General features: G+C 47.3%; 1 protein-coding gene across 2 annotated transcripts in view; it reads left to right on the top strand.

The window, feature by feature from the left end:
* Positions 1-13639, top strand: part of LOC134983638 (oocyte zinc finger protein XlCOF7.1-like) — a 33594-nt gene extending 19955 nt beyond the window's left edge. For both annotated transcript variants that reach the window (XM_063949322.1, XM_063949321.1), the window contains one exon: positions 12062-13639. In XM_063949322.1, coding sequence (XP_063805392.1) covers positions 12062-12783 — 722 coding nt within the window. In that variant the 3' untranslated portion in view covers positions 12784-13639. The remainder of the gene's footprint in view (positions 1-12061) is intronic.
* The last annotated feature ends 9878 nt before the right edge of the window (positions 13640-23517 follow it).

Raw genomic sequence — 23517 nt, 5'->3', positions numbered from 1 at the left:
AGTTCAAAGGCTCTGCTTCTTTGGCTACTGGACACCATTAGCTCCAGAGGGTCCGATCACTTGGTGCGCCTAGCTGCTTGTTCCCGGAGCCGCGCCGTCATACCCCTCACAGAAGCCAGAAGAAAGAAGCCGGGTGAGTAATAGAAGAGAAGAAGACTTGAGTGACGACAGAAGACTTCAGTGTTGAGGTACCGCGCAGCTGTCGCGCTGCGCTCCATGCTTCCACACACACAGCGGCACTGGCAGGGTGCAGGGCGGGCGCCCTGGGCAGCATGAACACTGAAGTTTTTAAACTGGCTAATAAGTATATTAAAAGTGCCTAGGCACTAAATATAGACCCCCCGCCAGTATAAAGATTTGAGCGGGACTGAAGTGCGCTGGTGCTGGGGGAAATGAGCTGGTAAACTCCTTCTGTGTTTCCATGACAGAATGTACTGGGGCCTATCCCTTATAGCCAGTGCGATGTCTGTGGGTGTTTGGTACACGTGTGTCGGCATATTTGAGGCTGAGGGCTCTGCCACAAAGGGAATGACTATGTCGGTACTGTCGACTCCTAATGGTACTTGGAACATGTAAATATGTCAACATGTAAGTAGAGGAAAACTATATGGGAGACACAGACGAGGGGGATGTCTCTGTTGGCACCAACAATATCTGACTGGGTGGATATGGACATGATAATGTGATGCATATCAGATAGAGCTATATCTATATGTAATATGTATGTATAGCGTGATTATATAGGTCTGTGGCACGATCACAGACGTGATAATATTTATGGAGGGAGTCATATTCATGGAATGGATTTCGCTCAGACCCCTCAGGGTCGCAAAAATTTTATTTTGCCCAGTTACTACTCCCTGAGATCGATTCAAATAATCTTTCTTAGGTCGACCATAATGTTTCCTGATCAGATCCTCAAAAATTGGCATTCAGTACCTGTTCATACACATTAGAATATTAACGTCACTAGGGACCTTGCTGTTCCTGACAAAAAATACGTATACGTATTAGATATGTATATGTGTGTGTGTGTGTATATATTTCTCTGACGTCCTAAGTGGATGCTGGGACTCCGTAAGGACAATGGGGAATAGCGGGCTCCGCAGGAGACTGGGCATATCTAAAAAGATTTAGGACTAGCTGGTGTGCACTGGCTCCTCCCACTATGACCCTCCTCCAGACCTCAGTTAGAATCCTGTGCCCGGCTCGAGCTGGATGCACACTAGGGGCTCTCCTGAGCTCCTAGATAGAAAGTATAATTTAGGTTTTTTATTTTACAGTGAGACCTGCTGGGAACAGACTCACTGCAACGAGGGACTAAGGGGAGAAGAAGCGAACCTACCTAACTGTGGGTAGTTTGGGCTTCTTAGGCTACTGGACACCATTAGCTCCAGAGGGATCGACCGCATGGAACCGGCCATTGATGTTCGGTCCCGGAGCCGCGCCGCCGGCCCCCTTACAGAGCCAGAAGCAAGAAGAGTCCGGAAAATCGGCGGCTGAAGACATCAGTCTTCTCCAAGGTAGCGCACAGCACTGCAGCTGTGCGCCATTGCTCCTCATACACACTTCACACTTCGGTCACTGAGGGTGCAGGGCGCTAGGGGGGGGCGCCCTGAGCAGCAATAAATACACCTTGGCTGGCAAATATATCACAATATATAGCCCCAGGGGCTATATATGTGATAATTACCCCTGCCAGAATACAAAAAACAGCGGGAGAAAAGTCAGCCGAAAAAGGGGCGGAGCTATCTCCCTCAGCACACTGGCGCCATTTCTTCCTCACAGCTCTGAAAGGACGTCTCCCTGACTCTCCCCTGCAGACTACACTACAGAAAGGGTAAAAAAGAGAGTGAGGGCACTAAATTTAGGCGCAATATACATATACAGCAGCTATAAGGGGATATAATTTAGTTAATCCCTGTATTATATAGCGCTCTGGTGTGTGCTGGCATACTCTCACTCTGTCTCCCCAAAGGGCTTTTGTGGGGTCCTGTCTTCTATCAGAGCATTCCCTGTGTGTGTGCGGTGTGTCGTTACGGCTGTGTCGACATGTTTGATGAGGAGGCTGATGTGGAGGAGGAGCAAATGCCTGTAAATGTGATGTCACCCCCTGCGGGGCAGACACCTGAGTGGATGGACTTGTGGAAGGAATTACGCGAAAGAGTCGACTCCTTACATAAAAAATTTGACGACATGCCAAATGCGGGACAGCCGGCTTCTCAGCTCGTGCCTGCCCAGGCGTCTCAAAGGCCATCCAGGGCTCTAAAGCGCCCGCTACCTCAGATGGCAGACACGGATGTCGACACGGATACTGATACCAGTGTCGACGACGATGACGCAAATGTAATGTCCACTAGGGCCACTCGTTATATGATTGAGGCAATGAAAAATTATTTACACATTTCTGATGTAACCCCAGGTACCACAAAAAAGGGTATTATGTTTGGGGAGAAAAAAACTACCTGTAGTTTTTCCCCCTTCTGAAGAATTAAATGAGGTGTGTGAGGTAGCGTGGGCTTCCCCCGATAGAAAATTGGTGATTTCAAAGAAATTACTAATGGCGTACCCTTTCCCGCCAGAGGATAGGTCACGTTGGGAAACACCACCTAGGGTGGATAAAGCGCTTACACGTCTATCAAAAAAGGTGGCACTACCGTCCCTGGATACGGCCGTCCTAAAGGAACCTGCGGATAGAAAGCAGGAGGCTCTCCTGAAGGCTATATATACACACACTGGTGTTATACTGCGACCAGCTATTGCTTCAGCCTGGATGTGCAGTGCTGCAGCTGCGTGGTCAGAATCCCTGTCAGAAAACATTGACACCCTAGACAGGGACACTATATTGCTTAACATAGAGCATATTAAAGACCCGGTCTTTTACATAAGAGATGCACAGAGGGATATTTGCCGGCTGGCATCTAAAATCAGTGCACTGTCCATTTCTGCCAGGAGAAGGTTATGGACCCGGCAGTGGACAGGGGCACATGGAAGTTTTGCCTTACAAGGGTGAGGAGTTGTTCGGGGATGGTCTCTCGGACCTAGTTTCCACAGCAACGTCTGGGAAATCAGCATTTTTACCCCATGTCCCCTCACAGCCTAAGAAGGCGCCATTTTATCAGGTGCAGTCCTTTCGGACCCAGAAAAACAAGCGTGGAAAAGGAGGGTCTTTTCTGTCTAGAGGCAGAGGTAGGGGAAAAAGGCTGCAACAAACAGCAGGTTCCCAGGAGCAAAAGTCCTCCCCCGCTTCTTCTTCCAAGTCCGCCGCATGATGGTGGGGCTCCACAGGCGGTGCCAGGTACGGTGGGGGCCCGTCTCAAAAACTTCAGCAATCAGTGGGCTCGCTCACAGGTAGATCCCTGGATCCTTCAAGTGGTATCTCAGAGGTACAAGCTGGAATTCGAGACATTACCCCCCCGCCGTTTCCTCAAATCTGCCTTACCAACGACTCCCTCAGACAGGGAGGCTGTGTTAGAGGCCATTCACAAGCTGTATTCCCAGCAGGTGATAGTCAAAGTACCCCTACTTCAACAAGGACGGGGTTACTATTCCACAATGTTTGTGGTACCGAAACCGGACGGTTCGGTGAGACCCATTTTAAATTTAAAATCCTTGAACACATATATAAAGAAATTCAGGTTCAAGATGGAATCGCTCAGGGCGGTTATTGCAAGCCTGGAAGAGGGGGATTACATGGTATCTCCGGACATCAAGGATGCTTACCTGCATGTCCCCATTTACCATCCTCACCAGGAGTACCTCAGATTTGTGGTACAGGATTGTCATTACCAATTCCAGACGTTGCCGTTTGGCCTGTCCACGGCACTGAGGGTGTTTACCAAGGTAATGGCCGAAATGATGATACTCCTGCGAAAAAAGGGAGTTTTAATTATCCCATACTTGGACGATCTCCTGATAAAAGCGAGATCCAGAGAGCAGTTGTTAGTGGGCGTAGCACTCTCAGGAGGTGCTACTCCAGCATGGTTGGATTCTGAATATTCCAAAGTCACAGCTGGTTCCTGCGACACGACTACTGTTCCTGGGAATGATTCTGGACACAGTCCAGAAAAAAGTGTTTCTCCCAGAGGAGAAAGCCAAGGAGCTGTCGTCTCTAGTCGGAGGCCTCCTAAAAACAAAACAGGTGTCGGTGCATCACTGCACGCGAGTCCTGGGAAAGATGGTGGCTTCCTACGAAGCAATCCCATTCGGCAGGTTCCATGCCAGAATATTTCAGTGGGACCTTTTGGACCAATGGTCCGGATCGCATCTTCAAATGCATCGGCTGATAACCCTGTCTCCAAGGACCAGGGTGTCTCTCTTGTGGTGGCTGCAGAGTGCTCATCTCGTGGAGGGCCGCAGATTCGGCATACAGGACTGGGTCCTGGTGACAACGGATGCCAGCCTTCGGGGCTGGGGGGCAGTCACGCTGGGAAGAAACTTCCAAGAACTTTGGAAAAGTCAGGAGATTTCCCTACACATAAATGTTCTGGAACTGAGGGCCATTTACAATGCCCTGAGTCAGGCAAAGGCCCTGCTTCAAAACCAACCGGTTCTGATCCAGTCAGACAACATCACCGCGGTCGCCCATGTAAACCGACAGGGCGGCACAAGAAGCAGGGCGGCGATGGCAGAAGCCACAAGGATTCTCTGATGGGCGGAAAATCACGTGTTAGCACTGTCAGCAGTGTTCATTCCGGGAGTGGACAACTGGGAAGCGGACTTCCTCAGCAGACACGACCTCCACCCGGGAGAGTGGGGACTTCATCCAGAAGTTTTCCAACAGATAGTAAACCATTGGGAAAAGCCACAGGTGGACATGATGGCGTCCCGCCTAAACAAAAAACTAGGAAAATATTGCGCCAGGTCAAGGGACCCTCAGGCGATAGCTGTGGACGCTCTAGTCACACCATGGGTGTACCGGTCGGTTTATGTGTTCCCTCCTCTTCCTCTCATACCCCAGGTGTTGAGGATAATAAGGAAAAGAGGAGTAAGAACTATACTCATTGTACCGGATTGGCCAAGAAGGTCTTGATACCCGGAACTTCAAGAGTTAATCTCAGAGGACCCATGGCCTCTGCCGCTCAGACAGGACCTGCTGCAGCAGGGGCCCTGTCTGTTCCAAGACTTACCGCGGCTGCGTTTGACGGCATGGCGGTTGAACGCCGGATCCTAAAGGAAAAGGGCATTCCCGGAGGAAGTCATTCCTACGCTGATTAAAGCCAGGAAAGACGTAACTGCAAAACATTTTCACCGCATATGGCGAAAATATGTTGCTTGGTGTGAGGCCAGAAAGGCCCCAACAGAGGAATTTCAACTGGGTCGATTTCTACACTTCTTGCAAGCAGGAGTGACTATGGGCCTAAAATTAGGCTCCATTAAGGTACAGATCTCGGCTCTGTCAATTTTCTTCCAGAAAGAACTAGCTTCACTACCTGAAGTTCAGACATTTGTAAAAGGAGTGCTGCATATTCAGCCCCCTTTTGTGCCTCCAGTGGCACCTTGGGATCTCAACGTGGTGTTGAGTTTCCTAAAATCACATTGGTTTGAGCCACTTAAAACCGTGGATCTAAAATATCTCACGTGGAAAGTGGTCATGTTATTGGCCTTGGCTTCGGCCAGGCGTGTATCAGAATTGGCGGCTTTGTCATGTAAAAGCCCCTATCTGATTTTCAATATGGATAGGGCGGAATTGAGGACTCGTCCCCAGTTTCTCCCTAAGGTGGTGTCAGCTTTACACTTGAACCAACCTATTGTAGTGCCTGCGGCTACTAGGGACTTGGAGGATTCCAAGTTACTGGACGTAGTCAGGGCCTTGAAAATTTATGTTTCCAGGACGGCTGGAGTCAGGAAAACTGAGTCGCTATTTATCCTGTATGCACCCAACAAGATGGGCTCATCTCGGGCGGCTGTCCATGGGGGTCTCGGCTTTACAACTTTGCCGAGCTGCTACTTGGTCAGGGGAAAACACATTTGCAAAATTCTACAAATTTGATACCCTGGCTGAGGAGGACCTTGAGTTCTCTCATTCGGTGCTGCAGAGTCATCCGCACTCTCCCGCCCGTTTGGGAGCATTGGTATAATCCCCATGGTCCTTACGGAGTCCCAGCATCCACTTAGGACGTCAGAGAAAATAAGATTTTACTCACCGGTAAATCTATTTCTCGTAGTCCGTAGTGGATGCTGGGCGCCCGTCCCAAGTGCGGATTGTCTGCATTACTTGTATATAGTTATTGTTAACTAAACGGGTTCTTGTTGAGCCATCTGTTGAGAGGCTCGGTTTTGTTCATACTGTTAACTGGGTATACTATCACGAGTTATACGGTGTGATTGGTGTGGCTGGTATGAGTCTTACCCTGGAGTCAAAATCCTTCCCTATTGTGTCAGCTCTTCCGGGCACAGTATCCTAACTGAGGTCTGGAGGATGGTCATAGTGGGAGGAGCCAGTGCACACCAGGTAGTCCTAAATCTTTCTTAGATGTGCCCAGTCTTCTGCGGAGCCCGCTATTCCCCATGGTCCTTACGGAGTCCCAGCATCCACTACGGACTACGAGAAATAGATTTACCGGTGAGTAAAATCTTATTTTATATATATTTATATATATATATATATATATATATATAGTTATAGTTATAGTGTGTGTGTGTGTGTGTGTGTGTATATATAGATAGATATGTGTGTATAGGTGCATTGGAAGGTATATATGTATGTATATATGTGTATAGAGATATTTATAATGAATGCTGAGGTAAAGTTTTTTCTTGTCAATGGATAGAAGGTGAGAGTCACTCCCTGTTCTGCACGGGGCCCTGTCACAAAGGATTGTATGCAGGAAGATATGTGATACTCCAATTGTGTGTCCGCATGTACGTTGATTATACTGGCATTACATGCGCATGGGGGAGTAGTTGTATGCAACTTAAATAGAGTCATGTCTATATCATTGCAGCATACTGCCGTGCGACTACAAGGGATATAGGACTCTTGTTTTCGCGGGCCACTTCCATGGCAGCCTCGACTAGGAGGGCGTTGTGGATTCACCAATGGAATGCTGAGGCTGACTCCGAGAAGAACTGGAGTATCTTCCCTATGAAGGTGAAACCTGGTTTGGGGATGGCTTTGTTAAGTTGATCTCGGCAGATACCACTAGTAAGTCTACCTTCTTGACCTATGTTCCCTCACAACGGTTGGTGACGCATTTTTGTAGGATGCAGTCATTTCGACCGAATGGATACGGATTTCCCTTTCTTTGCAGGTACAGGAAGGTGAAAGAGGTAAGAGGTCAGCAGCCTTTTCAAGTTCGCAGAAGCAGAAATCATCCTCTGTTTCCACCACATCCACCGCGTGTTGCTGGGACTATCTTGCGGGAGGCCACACCTGTGGGACCACGTCTAATACTCTTCAGTCAGTCCTTGAACGGACATGGACCAGTGAGTTTAAGAATAGAGTCCAAAGGGGGACATACTGGAGTTTCCAGATGATTCCCCTCACTGATTTTTCAAAATCTCCTCTGGATGGGGAGGTAGTATGCGACGCCATACTAGGTCAGGATCAGGTCATTGCGCTGCTGTCCCAGTCACTAAAAAAAAAAAAAAAAAAAAAGCTTTTTCGTGCTTCTGAGGCCGAAAGGCCTGGTCAGAACAATTCCAAACAATTTCTACTTAAGAAGTTGAACTACAAGATGGAATCTCTCGGGGTAGGGATCTCCAATCTGTTAAAGGAGAAAGAGGGTCTAAATACGGTTCTTCTGCATTAGGCTTACCTGGGTTTGCTATTCAGGATTGTCAGTGCCAGTTCATCGGAGTGATGGCGGTATGATGATTTCCTTTTAATAGTAAAAGCATTATTACTCTGTACTGGGACGCTCTCCTGCGTACGGAGAGGGCAAGAAACAAGTGGTGCAAAACGTTGTTTTATCCCTGACGGATCTTCAACAAGGTGGTTGGCTCCTGAACTTACCAGAATCACAGTTGAGCCCAACGACGCGGTTGTCAGCATTGGGAAAAATGTTAGATACAGAACTGTTGAGAGTTTGTTTTTTCCAATGGAAAGAGCTCTGAAAATCCAGAGTCGGGTCAGATCTACAACAGTGTCAAGCCATCAATACGTTTCATTGATGAAAAAAGGGGGTTGCGGCCTACATTCAGTGAGCAGGTTAACTGCCAGAGTGTTTTTTAGCGGGACCAATTGGACATGTGGTCCGGATCTCACCTGCACATGCACCGGAAAATAATCTTATCTTCCAGGACCAGAATTTCTTTCCTGTGGTGGCTGCTCAGTTCTCACCTCCTAGAGGGACGAAGGTTCGGCATCCTGGTGTCCATGGATGCAAGTCTCCAGGGCTGGGGAGCAGTCATTCAGGGAGAAACGAATTTCCAGGAAAAGTGGTCAAGCCAGGAAGCTTTTCTGCACATAAACATTCTGGAACATCTTGTTCGTGGTCTGCCCGTCTTAATTCAGTCGGACAACATACAGCAGTGGCGTACGTAAACCGCCAGGGCGGATCGGAGAGCAGAGCGGAAATGGTGGAAGCCACTAAAGTTTTCCGCTGGGCGGAAAGGCATGTAAACGCTCTGTCAGCGATCTTCATTTTGGGTGTAGACAACTGGGAACCAGACTTCCTCAGCAGACACAATCTCCATCCAGGAGAGTGGGGCCTTCATCAAGAGGTCTTTGCAAAAGTGTCAAGTCATTGGGGAATTCCTCAAATAGACATGTTGACGTTTCGCCTCAACAAGAAACTTCAAAGATATTGTTCCAGGTCGCGGGACCCTCAAGTAATAGAGGTGGACGCCCTGGTGACACCGTGGGTGTTTTCAGTCGGTCTGTGTGTTCCCTCCACTTCCACTCATTCCAAGGTGATAAAGATCATAAGAGGAACAAGGGTTCAGGCGATACTCATTGTTCCAGACTGGCCTAGGAGGGCCTGGTATCCAGATCTTCAGGAGTTGCTCATAGAAGATCCCTGGCCTCTTCCTCTTCGAGAGGTCCTGTTACAACAGGGGCCGTACGTGTATCAAGACTTACCACGGCTGCGTTTGACGGCATGACGGTTGAACGCCAAATCCTAGCCCAGAAGGGTATTCCCAGTGAAGTCATTCCCACACTTCTTCAGGCTAGAAAAGAAGTAACGGCAATGCATTACCACCGTATTTGGAGAAAATATGTGTCTTGGTGTGAATCCAAGAAAGCTCCTACGGAGGATATTCCGCGGGGACGGTTGCTCTATATTTTGCAAGCTGGTGTGGATGCGGGCCTAAAGTTCGGCTCCATTAAAGTACAAATTTTGGCCTTATCAATTCTCTTTCGGAAGGAATTGGCCTCCCTTCCAGAAATACAGACCTTCTTGAAAGGCGTGTTGCACATCCAACCTGCCTTTCTACAATTGGTGGTCCCAGATGACTAAACTATCCACACAAACCACAAAAATGCAAAAAACATGGTGTCTACCTTTTTTATGTCGACCATTTCCATGTCGACCTTTTGACCCTGTCGTCCTTTTGTACTGTATCTTTTTCATGTTGACCGTTTGATCCTGTCTACCTTTTGACTCTGTTGACCTAATGTCTGTCTAACATATGCTGTCTGTCTATTGACTGTCTAAAAAAGACACTATCTTTCATACCACACCCGTGTAGGGTAGGGTCTCCACACCTCTCCTGGATTCCGTGTCGGCAGATCATTGGCGCAGCCAGAGTCCTCTACAAGTTGAGACAGACATGGAGGATATTCCTGCAGCCATCGAACCCAGGTCTTTCATGGATTTCACCGTTAATCCCGCAGAATCCTGTATGTTACGTAAGAACAATTCAACGTTACTTTTATCCGTTGTAACCAATTTTTCAAGTAACATGCCTGACCACTTTACTATAGCTTTAGAAATCCATGCACAGGCAATGGTAGGCCGTAGTATCGCCCCCGAAGCCGTGTATATGGATTTGAGCGTAGTGTCAATCTTGCGATCAGCCGGTTCTTTCAACGCGGCAGATCCCGGGACAGGTAAAACCACCCTCTCTTTGACAGTCCGGACACAGATGCGTCAACTATGGGTGGGTTTTTCCCAATTCTTTCTATTCTCCTGAGGTAAGGGGAAAGTAACCAGAACACTTGTGGGGATCTGGAATCCTTACACTCAGGATTTTTCAAATAGTGTTTAATACTTTAGACGCAGGGAAGGTTAGCGAGGCTTTCTTATTGTCAGTGTAGTAAGCCTCCTCAACCTTGCTCAGGTGACATGTCAGCAATATTTAACATATCTCTAATGGCCTCAAACATGGGCTGCACCCCCTGCAAGGTGTGCCGCCCCCTTGCCCCCCCCCCAGCACGTCTCCATCACCGTCTGCAGTCTGTGGTGCAGATAGGAAAATGGCACTGAACTCTGCTGGGACCGGACTGAGAAGAAGCCCCGCCGTCCGAAGATGGCGCGTCTTCCCGCGCACCTTCTATATACTGGCCTGAGGATTCCGTCGCTAGCCTGGGAATTCAGTCCCCGGTTAGCGTCTGTGTACTGAGGATTCAGTCTCCGGTTAGTAGAACAAATAAACTACCATTGCCATCCGTGTACCATAATAGACTACACAGATTTTACTTAGCCTCTGCCCTCTCTCCTCCCCCCCCCCCCCCCCCCTCCCTCATCTGCAACCCCATGGTACCGCTCAGGATAGCAGGAGTTGCCTGGAGGGACAGCTCCCAGTGTACGGCAACTGCAGGCAGGGAAATGGCACTGAACACTGCTAGGTCCGCTCTGAGGAGAAGCTCCGCCTCCTGAAGATGGCTCATCTTCCCGCCGCACAAATTCTTTATACTGGCCGTCGCTAGCTGGGGTATTCAGTCTCCGGTTAGCGTCTGTGTACTGCAGATTCTGACGCTAGCCTGGGCATTCACTCTCCGTTTAGCGTCCGTGACCAGTGTAGGGTATTAAGATGCTGGCTCAGGACGCCCCTCATAGCGCCAACACTGTGTGCCGCTGACCCTTCCCGATACACAGCCGCTCAGCGCTGCGCTCCTACTCTTGTGCCGCCATATCTTGCCATCTTCTGGCTCTGTAAAGGGGTGGCGGCATGCTGTCGGGGTGAGCGGTCCCCTGTGGCAGGGAACGTTTGATCCCCTCAGGAGCTCAGTGTCCTGTCAGCGGAGATAGTGGCTCAGACCCCGCAGGGCGGACACTACTCCCCCCTCCCCCCCTTAGTCCCACGAAGCAGGGAGGCTGTTGCCGGCAGCCTCCCTGTAAAATAATAAACTCTAAAAAATAACTTTACTAGAGAAACTCTGGAGAGCTCCCCTAGCTGTGACCGGCTCCTCCGGGCACATTTTCTAAACGGAGTCTGGTAGGGGGGGCATAGAGAAAGGAGCCAGCCCACACACTCAAACTCTTGAAGTGCCAATGGCTCCTAGTGGACCCGTCTATACCCCATGGTACTAATGTGGACCCCAGCATCCATCCATTTATTTTTAAATGACTAATTTTGTGACTATGAGCTAATTTATTTAATCCCAATTCAATAAAAAAAAATATTTGGTATCCAGATGACAGGCCGACCCTAATTAGGTTGACAGTCAATAGGACGATCTCATATGGTTGACATCCATTAGGTCGACTTGGTTAATAGGTTGACAGTGCTTAAGGTCCATAGGTACAAAAGGTGACAACTTTTTCCTTTTCTACCATCCACGTGGCCTACAATTGGGAACAGGCACCTCGCCTGAAGCATGGTGAGCGAAGTGATTGACTAATTTGAGGTGACGGGGTTTACCAAACAAAATGACACAAAAAAAAGTTGTGTCGACAGTTACCCGTGACAACTATTTTCATGCCGATCTTTTCCACGTGTCGACTTTACTCTTTTCACCTGTCTATCTTTTCCGTGTCGACCTAAATAACCAATTTGTCCAAACACATTTCTTAACATAAAAATAAACCGCTATTATTTACGAATTTGCTAATAAAAATAGCAAATTCCTCAATTCTTCATTCGCGAATTGTAACTTGTAAATGTTTCATTGAGCGATTGCTTGGACATTTTGTTGCAATTCAGAAATGTATGTTTCTTCTATCCCCGGCAGGTGGACACAATAGCACGGGCAAACGTCTAGCTTTATCTACAGACTGTGATACGAAAGATAGCATCATGCCACAGGATTCTACGGGAGAAAACGCCACCCCCCCAGAGTTATGTCCAGTACTATACACTGCAGTTCCATCATCTGATCCCTCTAGTAATGAGGAAAGTTCCCCATATTACACAGTTGCTGTTACACAGGATACAACTCATACAAAACATAAACTGTTTCCATGTTCTAAGTGTGGGAAATGTTTTCCACTGAAATCACATCTTGTCAGACATCAAAAGTATCACAAAGGTGCAAATTCATTGTCATATTCTGAGTGCGGGAAATATTTTAGGCACAAAGCAGGTGTTATTCAGCATCTTAGAACTCACACAGGTGAGAAGCCCTATTTTTGCCCTGATTGTGGGAAATGTTTCAAACAGAAATCAGAAATAGCTCAACATCGAAGAATCCACACAGGTGAGAAGCCCTACGCATGCTTTGAGTGTGGGAGATGTTTTACTCAGCTGTCAGGTCTTCTTCAGCATCATAGAACTCACACAGGCGAGAAGCCATTTTTATGTCCTGAGTGTGGGAAAGGTTTTAAGCAGAAGTCAGGTCTTCTTCAGCATCAGAGAATACACACAGGTGAGAAGCCATTTATGTGTCTTCAATGTGGGAAACGTTTTAAGCAGAAAGCAGGTCTTATTCAGCATCAGAGAGTTCACAAAGGTTAGCCGCCTTGTACATGTTCTGGATGTGGGAAATGTTTTACAGATAAATCAATTTTTATTAATCATTGGAAAATACACACAGGTCAGAGGCCTTTTTCATAAAGGGTTTACACATCAGAAACCTCTTGATACCTATCTAGGGTTATCACATTTTTATTTTCAGATTCCTGCCCCGTATCTGTGACCAAAGCCGTAGCAGATTTACAACCATTTTGTTTGTCAGATTTCAGGTCATTATCTAACGACTGTAAGGAAAAGCCCCCCTCATGCCCTGTTATATGCCTCAGAGCCCACTAATACCCCTTTAGATGCCTCATAGAGACCCTTTATATGCCTTGATGCACCACCATGTTCTTGTTTATGCTTCATAGCCTCTGTATATGCCTCGAAGCCCCCTAATGCCCCTTCATATGTCTCGGAGCCCCCTAGTGCCCATTTATATGCCTCAGAGCCTCTTACTGGCTCTTTATATGCCTCGGAGCCCCCTAGTGCACCTTTATATGCGTCAAAGCCTCTTACTGCCCCTTTATATGCCTCGGAGCCCCCTCTATGTCAGCCGGAGCCCTTCTTGTACCGTTTATATGAACTGGAGGAAAGGATAATATTACAGAATATGGAGTATTGTTTTATCACTGCTTTATTTTCCTTCATGTTATAAAAATGTGCTCCTCTTTTTTTAAATACAATAGGGATGTAGATCAGTCTTTAAAGCAAAGTATAACATTGCTACAATACTTAGATAACAAAATATTCAGGTATTACCAAGCTCTATTATTCACAAACAAGTGCGACAGTCACTGTGCTTACAGCGCCTTGAATCCTGTTGGCTATATAAATAAAATTATTATTACACTGGGAAGATGTTCTTTTTCCGAGTAAATTTTATATTTGTGATATTTGTTACTTTGGCTAGTGCCACTATTCAATTACAAGTGTGGTGGCAAGCGATCCAAATGAAGATGAAATTTCCCACATTCCCACTGCCTCCAGTTTAATCTGTGTAATGTTTAGAAATTGTTATACCGCTGGTACTATGGGGCAGATGTATTAACCTGGAGAAGGCATAAGGAAGTGATAAAGCAGTGATAAGTGCAAGGTGATAAACGCACCAGCCAATCAGCTCCTAACTGTTAAATGCACCAGCCAATCGGCTCCAATATGTAAATTATCACCTTGCACTTATCACTGGTTTTTCACTTCCTTATGCCTTCTCCAGGTTAATACATCTGCCCCATATATGTTCCCTGACGCCTCAGATAGATGCAGTTCTTGGTATTGCTGTTATTTGGCGGGATGTAACTGCCTTACTCTCGCACCTATTTGAAACCACTATCCCTTTCGATCCCCTATATATCTTGCTCCCTTTGACAAAACCCAATACCTTCTCCCATGCAGGCAATAATAGCCCGAATATGGTATGTATACAAAATGGAATACATGACTGCTATAATTTGAAATTCTTCTAAAACATTTGATAAAGTTTGATCTTCTTGGCTGACAGGGTAGGTGAAGCTATCTTTCAGGATTTCGCATGTCCAGGACCATTCTAAAAGATGCTTAGTGAGTGACGCAGCGAGGGGAATTTGGAGCGCTAATATTTTGAATGGTATTTGGAATCTGTTTTGTATTATATATTGCTTGGTATCCGGTCTTTTAGGTTGACACTTAGGCCGACACTCATTAGGTCAACACATGAAACAGTTGACATGGGTTTTTCATTATTTTTCATACTTTACAATCCACTTGGACTACGATTGGGAATAGTAACCTGTGGCGAGCGCAGCTGTAGCAGAGCGAGGCACCTTGCCCAAAGCATTGGCGAGCGGACACGGTACACTAATTGGGGTTCCCGGACACTTTATGAAGAAAACAACACCATTTAAAAATACAAAAACTCGTCGACCTGATGACCGTGCTGACCTAATTCAGGTGTCGACCTAGTTACTGTCGACCAATAGAGGTCGACCTACTGACTTTTGACCTAGTTACTGTTGACCCAACGATCCGCACCCATATTGCTTATGCATGGCCAAGTCTTATTTTACATTAGACAGTAGAGGAGAAAAAAACCCCACCACTGAGATCTCTATACAACAGAATGACAGGTAGGTATAATAGCTGTCAGTGAACCAGTCCCCTGGAAGAGCAGGCAGACAGGATCAGAGCTGCTGATTGATTGTGGACAAACTGGAGGAGACTGCAGGATGAGAAGATGGTGGAGGCCCTCCCTCGATAGCCAGCAGTCCAGGAGGCACATGTCAGATAAGGATAGGAAGTAGAACAGCACCGATTCACCAAAACTCGGCAGTTGTAACTTGGAAAAACATCTGGTTGGATGAATTCTCAATTTCTACTGTGACATAGAAATTATGCCACGGTGCAAGATCCCCCCCCCCCCCCCCCCCACACACACACACAGACCAGATTGCCCCCCACTCTTCAACAAGACCACCCGACATTAATTACAGGCAGAAGAGAGAGCAGCGCACATACAGAGAGTACAAACTGTATGTAATGCTATTCAGTCACTAAAGGTAATGCATGGCACAGAACCGATCTTGGGAGACTGCCCTCTTTGACCACTTGGTGCACCCACTGCCACCCCTCCAAATACCTAGGCGTCCAAAGCTAAAATCTCCCATTGTCTCCTTGAGTTCCACCACTGGACATGCCATTGGTAGGTAGGGTCAGAATCTGGTGCGAACTTCATGAATCCATGGATATACCCAACATTGTGTCAATGGCTCAGGCTGGTGGTGTTACATTTTCTTGGCACACATTAGGCCCATAATGCCAGTTCAGCATGATCTAAATGTATCAAACTATCTGAGCACTGTTGCTGAACGTGTGCATGCCTTTATAGCCACTGTCTACCCATCTCCTAATGACTACTTCCAGCAAGATCATGCGCCATGTTATGAGCCACAGATCATCTCAAGATGTTTCCACCATTATCACAGTGAGTTCTTTGTTCGCCAATGGCCTCCACAGTCATCAGGTCATAATCCTAAAGTGCAAATTTGTGGTGGAATGGGGGGTGGGGGATTGGGTTTGCAGCATGAATGTGCAAATGACAGATCTGCATTAAATATGTGATGCCATCATGTCACTGTGGAATAGAATCTCTGTGGAATGTTTCCAAGACCTTGTGGGATCCATGCCACATAGATTTCAGCCCGTTCTGGGAACAAAGAGGTCCCTATCCAGTACTAGGAAGGTATACCTAATAAAATGGCTACTGAGTGGATACTTGGTTTTGCTCCACATTCAACATGCGGCTATATGAATTTTGTACTTACCAGATTTAGTATTTCTCGGGCAGGGTCCACAGGATAACATTGGGATCTGATGAAGTGACAGCGGATTTGTACCAATCGGTCAAAGCTTTTCGGCCTCCCAGCATGCAACGGGCCCATCCATATATCCCCGCCTCCTGGCTCAGGCAAATCAGTTTTTTGTTTGGTGCGGCAGGAGCCGGACCACGGTCAATGGGCTGCTGGTTTTTAGCAGCCATAAGCTTTCTTATTTTATTTTTATAGTCTTACTATTGTCAGGACCGACTGATTTTGTGGATCCGTTAACCTTGGACCAACCGAAGGTGTAGGTGCTGGAGTATGGTGAAAACAGGGAGGACGGATATAGTTCCAGTTCATATATTTATTAATAGACAATAGTTCCAATAAGGAGTTAAATGACAATCATTAGTCACCATATATAAACTGACGTACTGCAATGAATGGTAAAAAGATAAAGGTATCCGTTCAGATGGTCGACCATGTTATGGTCAACAGTCATTAGGTCGACAATGACATGGTCAACATGGACACATGGTCGACACATGAAAAGGTCGACATGAGTTTTGTTACTTTTTTTTCTTATGTGGAACTTTTCCATACTTTACGATCCACGTGGACTACGACTGGGAACAGTAATTTGTGCCGAGTGCAGTGAGGCACCTTGCCCTTCGCTCGCCATGCGAGGGGACGCGGTGCACTAATTGGGGTTCCCCGTCACTTTACACAAAAAACCACCAAAAAAAGTAGAAAAACTCATGTCGACCTTTTCATGTGCCGAACATTTTCATCTGTCGACCATGTGTCCATGTCGACCATGTCGATCTAATGACTGTCGACCATAACATGGTCGACCATTCATACCAGAACCAAGATAAGCAGGATCAGTATTGAAGAAATGTTCATATGAATAAGATAAAATGTGCCTGAAGATTAATGAAGAATTGTCCAATATAAAGCAATAATTGGTGCCAAACTGTAAGAAGAGTTAACGGTATATTGTAGACATGGATGAATAACTGTGAAGACTTGTTACCGACGCTTAGAGGCTGAACTGAAGCACTAATAAAGAGCTGTCTTTGAATGATGCAAAAATGAAGATACAATACTGAAAGGAATACTTGCTGGTTGTGAAGATAATACTTGTAGCACTGTGAAAAGCTGCAGCAGACGACAATGGAGAAGAATGGGTTAAGCTGAGAGCTGGGTAAACAAGAACCAGGATTAAGTAGAAACTTTCACAGGCTGTGTGTTTGAAGCAGGCAGTCACTGAACGACAAGGTAACCTCTCATGGGACTCCAGTTGTTGCCACTTGGAGAGCGATTGACTGACAGCACAGCAGGGAGCTGGTGGATCTCTTGCGGTGAAGGCTGCAGGCAGACCCCTGGGAGCGAAGGCGATATCAGGACCACTGGAATCACACAGAAATCCACAGAGAGAGCACAGAGCTAGGGTACAGAGAAGCTACAACAAAGCGCTGGCCAAGAGTGAAATAATCCCAGCCTACTTATAGACAGCACAAGCACAGGATTGGCTAACACCCACAGGTGCTGCATTTGGTCTCCAACATGACCACCTCCTATACTGCAGACACAGGCGCCTCTAGCCATTCGGTCCCCGCACTCCCGACTCCCAGAACCTGTATCACCTCTGCCGCCAACCACGCCGTATTTCCGCACAACACCACAAGCAACCGCGCCGTCAACGGACGGACCCCAGAACCTGCAGCAGTGAGTGATCGGTTAGTGACTATTTTTTTCTTGAGTGATCTTTCTAAAAAGCGTCTTATACATACCTTAGAAAGAGTCGCTCCAACAACTCTCCGCCGGGTCGCCACAATGCTTACCCATGAGTACAGTGCTGTTTCAACAGGGTGTCTTTGTCGGATATACTAGCAGGTCCAGCAGACATTATGAAAAAAGAAAGAATGGGAGCGCAGAATGAATCCAGTATATTGTTTTATTTAAAATATTAATGTCATCCACATAAAAATGCAGTACATAAACTAGCCTAAAAATAAACAATTGATATTATATGAATGTAAACAAGACTGCCATATCTCCTGAGCAAATATGAATAAAATTAAATATAAATATAAATGATAAACTTTTAATAAACCCTAATTAGGGCTGTATTGATGCTTCATAAAAATCAGCCGTGCGTCCACGAGCTGAAATGATTGTAAGGCGCTGTACTCCTTCTGATGAAACGGCCAGTGTTGTGGGCCGAGAAACGCGTTAAGGTACTCCTTTGAAGGACTCCATTTGACTGCTATATCTTCCTGACACCCTGTGAGCCGTACGCATCGAGTGGACCGCAGCCGCAATTAATACGGACTTTTCCACCAACGGCTGGGGAATCTGCTGCTTCAGCCTTTCTACACTGCTGCATATCCAGATTGGCACAGCACCCTATAGCGGAATCAAACCACCGTGTTTATCTGGATGGTTCACCAGGTGACGAGACCAGCTGTACGTTCACTGCACAGAGCCGCTGCAAACCCGGCTTAGTACAGCGCCTTTGACGGAGAGGCTCCCACATCAGGTGATATACTACAAAGTGAATTTGACCATCACTATCCATTTGCTACTTAACACTACAGCACGGTTGTCCGCAAGTCCAATACTGGGACACTTTACTAATGAGATTCTATTGTGTTTAAGGAGGACAGTGACTTATAACAGAGGCACTTTTCATCAGTCTCCTTCTTACAATCATTTCAGCTCGTGGACGCACGGCTGATTTTTATGAAGCATCAATACAGCCCTAATTAGGGTTTATTAAAAGTTTCTTTGACGTCCTAGTGGATGCTGGGACTCCGTAAGGACCATGGGGAATAGCGGCTCTGCAGGAGACAGGGCACAAGAATAAAAGCTTTAGGATCAGGTGGTGTGCACTGGCTCCTCCCCCTATGACCCTCCTCCAAGCCTCAGTTAGATTTTTGTGCCCGAACGAGAAGGGTGCAGGCTAGGTGGCTCTCCTGAGCTGCTTAGAATAAAAGTTTATTTTAGGTTTTTTATTTTCAGTGAGTCCTGCTGGCAACAGGCTCACTGCATCGAGGGACTAAGGGGAGAAGAAGCGAACTCACCTGCGTGCAGAGGGGATTGGGCTTCTTAGGCTACTGGACATTAGCTCCAGAGGGACGATCACAGGTTCAGCCTGGATGGGTCACCGGAGCCGCGCCGCCGGCCCCTTTACAGAGCCAGAAGAGCGAAGAGGTCCGGTGAAATCGGCGGCAGAAGACGGTCCTGTCTTCAACTAAGGTAGCGCACAGCACCGCAGCTGTGCGCCATTGCTCTCAGCACACTTCACACTCCGGTTACTGAGGGTGCAGGGCGCTGGGGGGGGAGCGCCCGGAGACGCAATATAACAGATATACCTTAGGTTGGCAAAAAGAAATACATCACATATAGCTCCTGGGCTATATGGATGTATTTAACCCCTGCCATTTTTACAGAAAAGGAGATAAGGACGTCGTGAAGGGGCGGAGCCTATCTCCTCAGCACACAAGCGCCATTTTCCCTCACAGCTCCGCTGGAAGGACGTCTCCCTGACTCTCCCCTGCAGACCTGCTACAGAATCAGGGTAAAAAAGAGAAGGGGGGGCACTATTGGCAGCTAATAATAATAAAAAGCAGCTATAAAGGGAATAACACTTATAAAGGTTATCCCTGTATATATATATATAGCGCTTGGTGTGTGCTGGCAAACTCTCCCTCTGTCTCTCCAAAGGGCTAGTGGGGTCCTGTCCTCTATCAGAGCATTCCCGGTGTGTGTGCTGTGTGTCGGTACGTGTGTGTCGACATGTATGAGGAGGAAAATGATGTGGAGGCGGAGCAATTGCCTGTGTTAGTGATGTCACCCCCTAGGGAGTCGACACCTGACTGGATGATCGTATTTAAAGAATTACGTGACAATGTCAGCAACTTGCAAAAAACTGTTGACGACATGAGACAGCCGGCAAATCAATTAGTGCCTGTCCAGGCATCTCAGACACCGTCAGGGGCCCTAAAACGCCCGTTACCTCAGTGGGTCGACACAGACCCAGACACAGATACTGAGTCTAGTGTCGACGGTGAGGAGACAAACGTAATGTCCAGTAGGGCCACACGTTACATGATCACGGCAATGAAGGAGGCATTGAACATTTCTGACACTACAAGTACCACAAAGATGGGTATTATGTGGGGGGTGAAAAAACTACCAACAGTTTTTCCTGAGTCAGACGAATTAAATGAGGTGTGTGATAAAGCGTGGGTTTCCCCCGACAAAAAACTGCTAATTTCTAAGAAATTATTGGCACTATATCCTTTCCCGCCAGAGGTTAGGGCGCGTTGGGAAACACCCCCTAGGGTAGATAAGGCGCTCACACGTTTATCTAAACAAGTAGCGTTACCGTCTCCTGATACGGCCACCCTCAAAGAACCAGCTGATAGAAGGCTGGAAAATATCCTAAAAAGTATATACACACATACCGGTGTTATACTGCGACCAGCAATCGCTTCAGCCTGGATGTGCAGTGCTGGAGTAGCGTGGTCGGATTCCCTGACTGAAAATATTGATACCCTGGACAGGGACAATATATTGTTAACTATAGAGCATTTGAAGGATGCATTACTATATATGCGTGATGCACAGAGGGATATTTGCACCCTGGCATCAAGAGTAAGTGCTATGTCCATTTCTGCCAGAAGAGCGTTATGGACGCGACAGTGGTCAGGGGATGCGGATTCCAAACGACATATGGAAGTATTGCCGTATAAAGGGGAGGAGTTATTTGGGGCTGGTCTATCGGACCTGGTGGCCACGGCAACGGCTGGAAAGTCCACCTTTTTACCCCAGGTCACCTCACATCAGCAGAAAAAGACACCGTCTTTTCAAACTCAGTCCTTTCGTTCCCATAAGTACAAACGAGCAAAAGGCCACTCATTTCTGCCCCGGGGCAGAGGAAGAGGAAAAAGACTGCACCATGCAGCTGCTTCCCAGGAGCAGAAGCCCTCCCCTGCTTCTGCCAAGTCTTCAGCATGACGCTGGGGCTTTACAAGCAGACGCAGACACGGTGGGGGCCCGTCTCAAGAATTTCAACGCGCAGTGGGCTCACTCGCAAGTGGACCCCTGGATTCTACAGGTAGTATCGCAGGGGTACAAACTGGAATTCGAGGCGTTTCCCCCTCGCCGGTTCCTGAAGTCTGCTCTACCAAAGTCTCCCTCCGACAGGGAGGCAGTTTTGGAAGCCATTCACAAGCTGTATTCCCAGCAGGTGATAATCAAGGTACCCCTCCTACAACAGGGAAAGGGGTATTATTCCACACTGTTTGTGGTACCGAAGCCGGACGGCTCGGTGAGACCAATTTTAAATCTGAAATCCTTGAACACTTACATAAAAAGGTTCAAATTCAAGATGGAGTCACTCAGAGCAGTGATAGCGAACCTGGAAGAAGGGGACTATATGGTGTCTCTGGACATCAAGGATGCTTATCTCCACGTCCCATCTACCCTTCTCACCAAGGGTACCTCAGGTTTGTAGTACAAAACTGTCATTATCAGTTTCAGATGCTGCCGTTTGGGTTGTCCACGGCACCTCGAGTCTTTACCAAGGTAATGGCCGAAATGATGATTCTTCTTCGAAGAAAAGGCATATTAATTATCCCTTACTTGGACGATCTCCTGATAAGGGCAAGGTCCAGGGAACAGTTAGAAGTCGGAGTAGCACTATCGCAGGTAGTGTTACGTCAGCACGGGTGGATCCTAAATATCCCAAAATCGCAGCTGATTCCAACGACACGTCTACTGTTCCTAGGAATGATTCTGGACACAGTCCAGAAGAAGGTGTTTCTCCCGGAGGAGAAAGCCAGGGAGTTATCCGAGCTAGTCAGGAGCCTCCTAAAACCAGGCCAGGTGTCAGTGCATCAGTGCACGAGAGTCCTGGGGAAAATGGTGGCTTCTTACGAAGCGATTCCATTCGGAAGATTCCATGCAAGAACGTTTCAGTGGGATCTGCTGGACAAATGGTCCGGATCGCATCTTCAGATGCATCAGCGGATAACCCTGTCGCCAAGGACAAGGGTGTCTCTTCTGTGGTGGCTGCAGAGTGCTCATCTACTAGAGGGCCGCAGATTTGGCATTCAGGATTGGATCCTGGTGACCACGGATGCCAGCCTGAGAGGCTGGGGGGCAGTCACACATGGAAAAAATTTCCAGGGCTTGTGGTCAAGCATTGAAATATCTCTTCATATAAACATTCTGGAACTAAGGGCCATTTACAATGCCCTAAGTCAAGCGAAACCCCTGCTTCAGGGTCAGGCGGTATTGATCCAATCGGACAACATCACGTCAGTCGCCAACGTAAACAGACAGGGCGGCACGAGAAGCAGGAGGGCAATGGCAGAAGCTGCAAGGATTCTTCACTGGGCGGAAAATCATGTGATAGCACTGTCAGCAGTGTTCATTCCGGGAGTGGACAACTGGGAAGCAGACTTCCTCAGCAGACACGACCTTCACCCGGGAGAGTGGGGACTTCACCCAGAAGTCTTCCACCAGATTGTAAACCGTTGGGAAAAACCAAAGGTGGACATGATGGCGTCCCGTCTAAACAAAAAACTAGACAGATATTGCGCCAGGTCAAGGGACCCTCAGGCAATAGCGGTGGACGCTCTGGTGACACCGTGGGTGTACCATTCAGTGTATGTGTTCCCTCCTCTGCCTCTCATACCAAAAGTACTGAGAATCATAAGAAGGAGAGGAGTAAGAACTATACTCGTGGTTCCGGATTGGCCAAGAAGGACTTGGTACCCGGAACTGCAAGAGATGCTCACGGAAGACCCGTGGCCTCTACCTCTAAGAAAGGACCTGCTCCAGTCTGTTCCAAGACTTACTGCAGCTGCGTTTGACGGCATGGCGGTTGAATGCCGGATCCTGAAGGAAAAAGGCATTCCAGATGAAGTCATCCCTACCCTGATCAACGCCAGGAAAGATGTAACCGCAAAGCATTATCACCGCATTTGGCGAAAATATGTTGCGTGGTGTGAGGCCAAGAAGGCCCCTACAGAGGAATTTCAACTGGGTCGTTTCCTCCATTTCCTGCAAACAGGACTGTCTATGGGCCTAAAATTAGGGTCCATTAAGGTTCAAATTTCGGCCCTGTCGATTTTCTTCCAGAAAGAACTGGCTTCAGTGCCTGAAGTTCAGACATTTGTAAAAGGGGTACTGCATATACAGCCTCCTTTTGTGCCTCCAGTGGCACCTTGGGATCTCAATGTTGTTTTGAGTTTCCTAAAGTCACATTGGTTTGAACCACTCACCACTGTGGACTTAAAATATCTCACATGGAAGGTGATGATGCTGTTAGCCCTGGCTTCAGCCAGGCGTGTGTCAGAATTGGCGGCTTTATCATATAAAAGCCCTTACTTAATTTTTCATTCTGACAGGGCAGAATTGAGGACTC

This window comes from Pseudophryne corroboree (genome assembly GCF_028390025.1).
Source record: "Pseudophryne corroboree isolate aPseCor3 chromosome 3 unlocalized genomic scaffold, aPseCor3.hap2 SUPER_3_unloc_2, whole genome shotgun sequence".
Classification (NCBI taxonomy): domain Eukaryota; kingdom Metazoa; phylum Chordata; class Amphibia; order Anura; family Myobatrachidae; genus Pseudophryne; species Pseudophryne corroboree.
The sequence above is the reverse complement of the archived record's forward strand: the minus strand, read 5'-3'. Positions and strand labels throughout refer to the sequence as shown.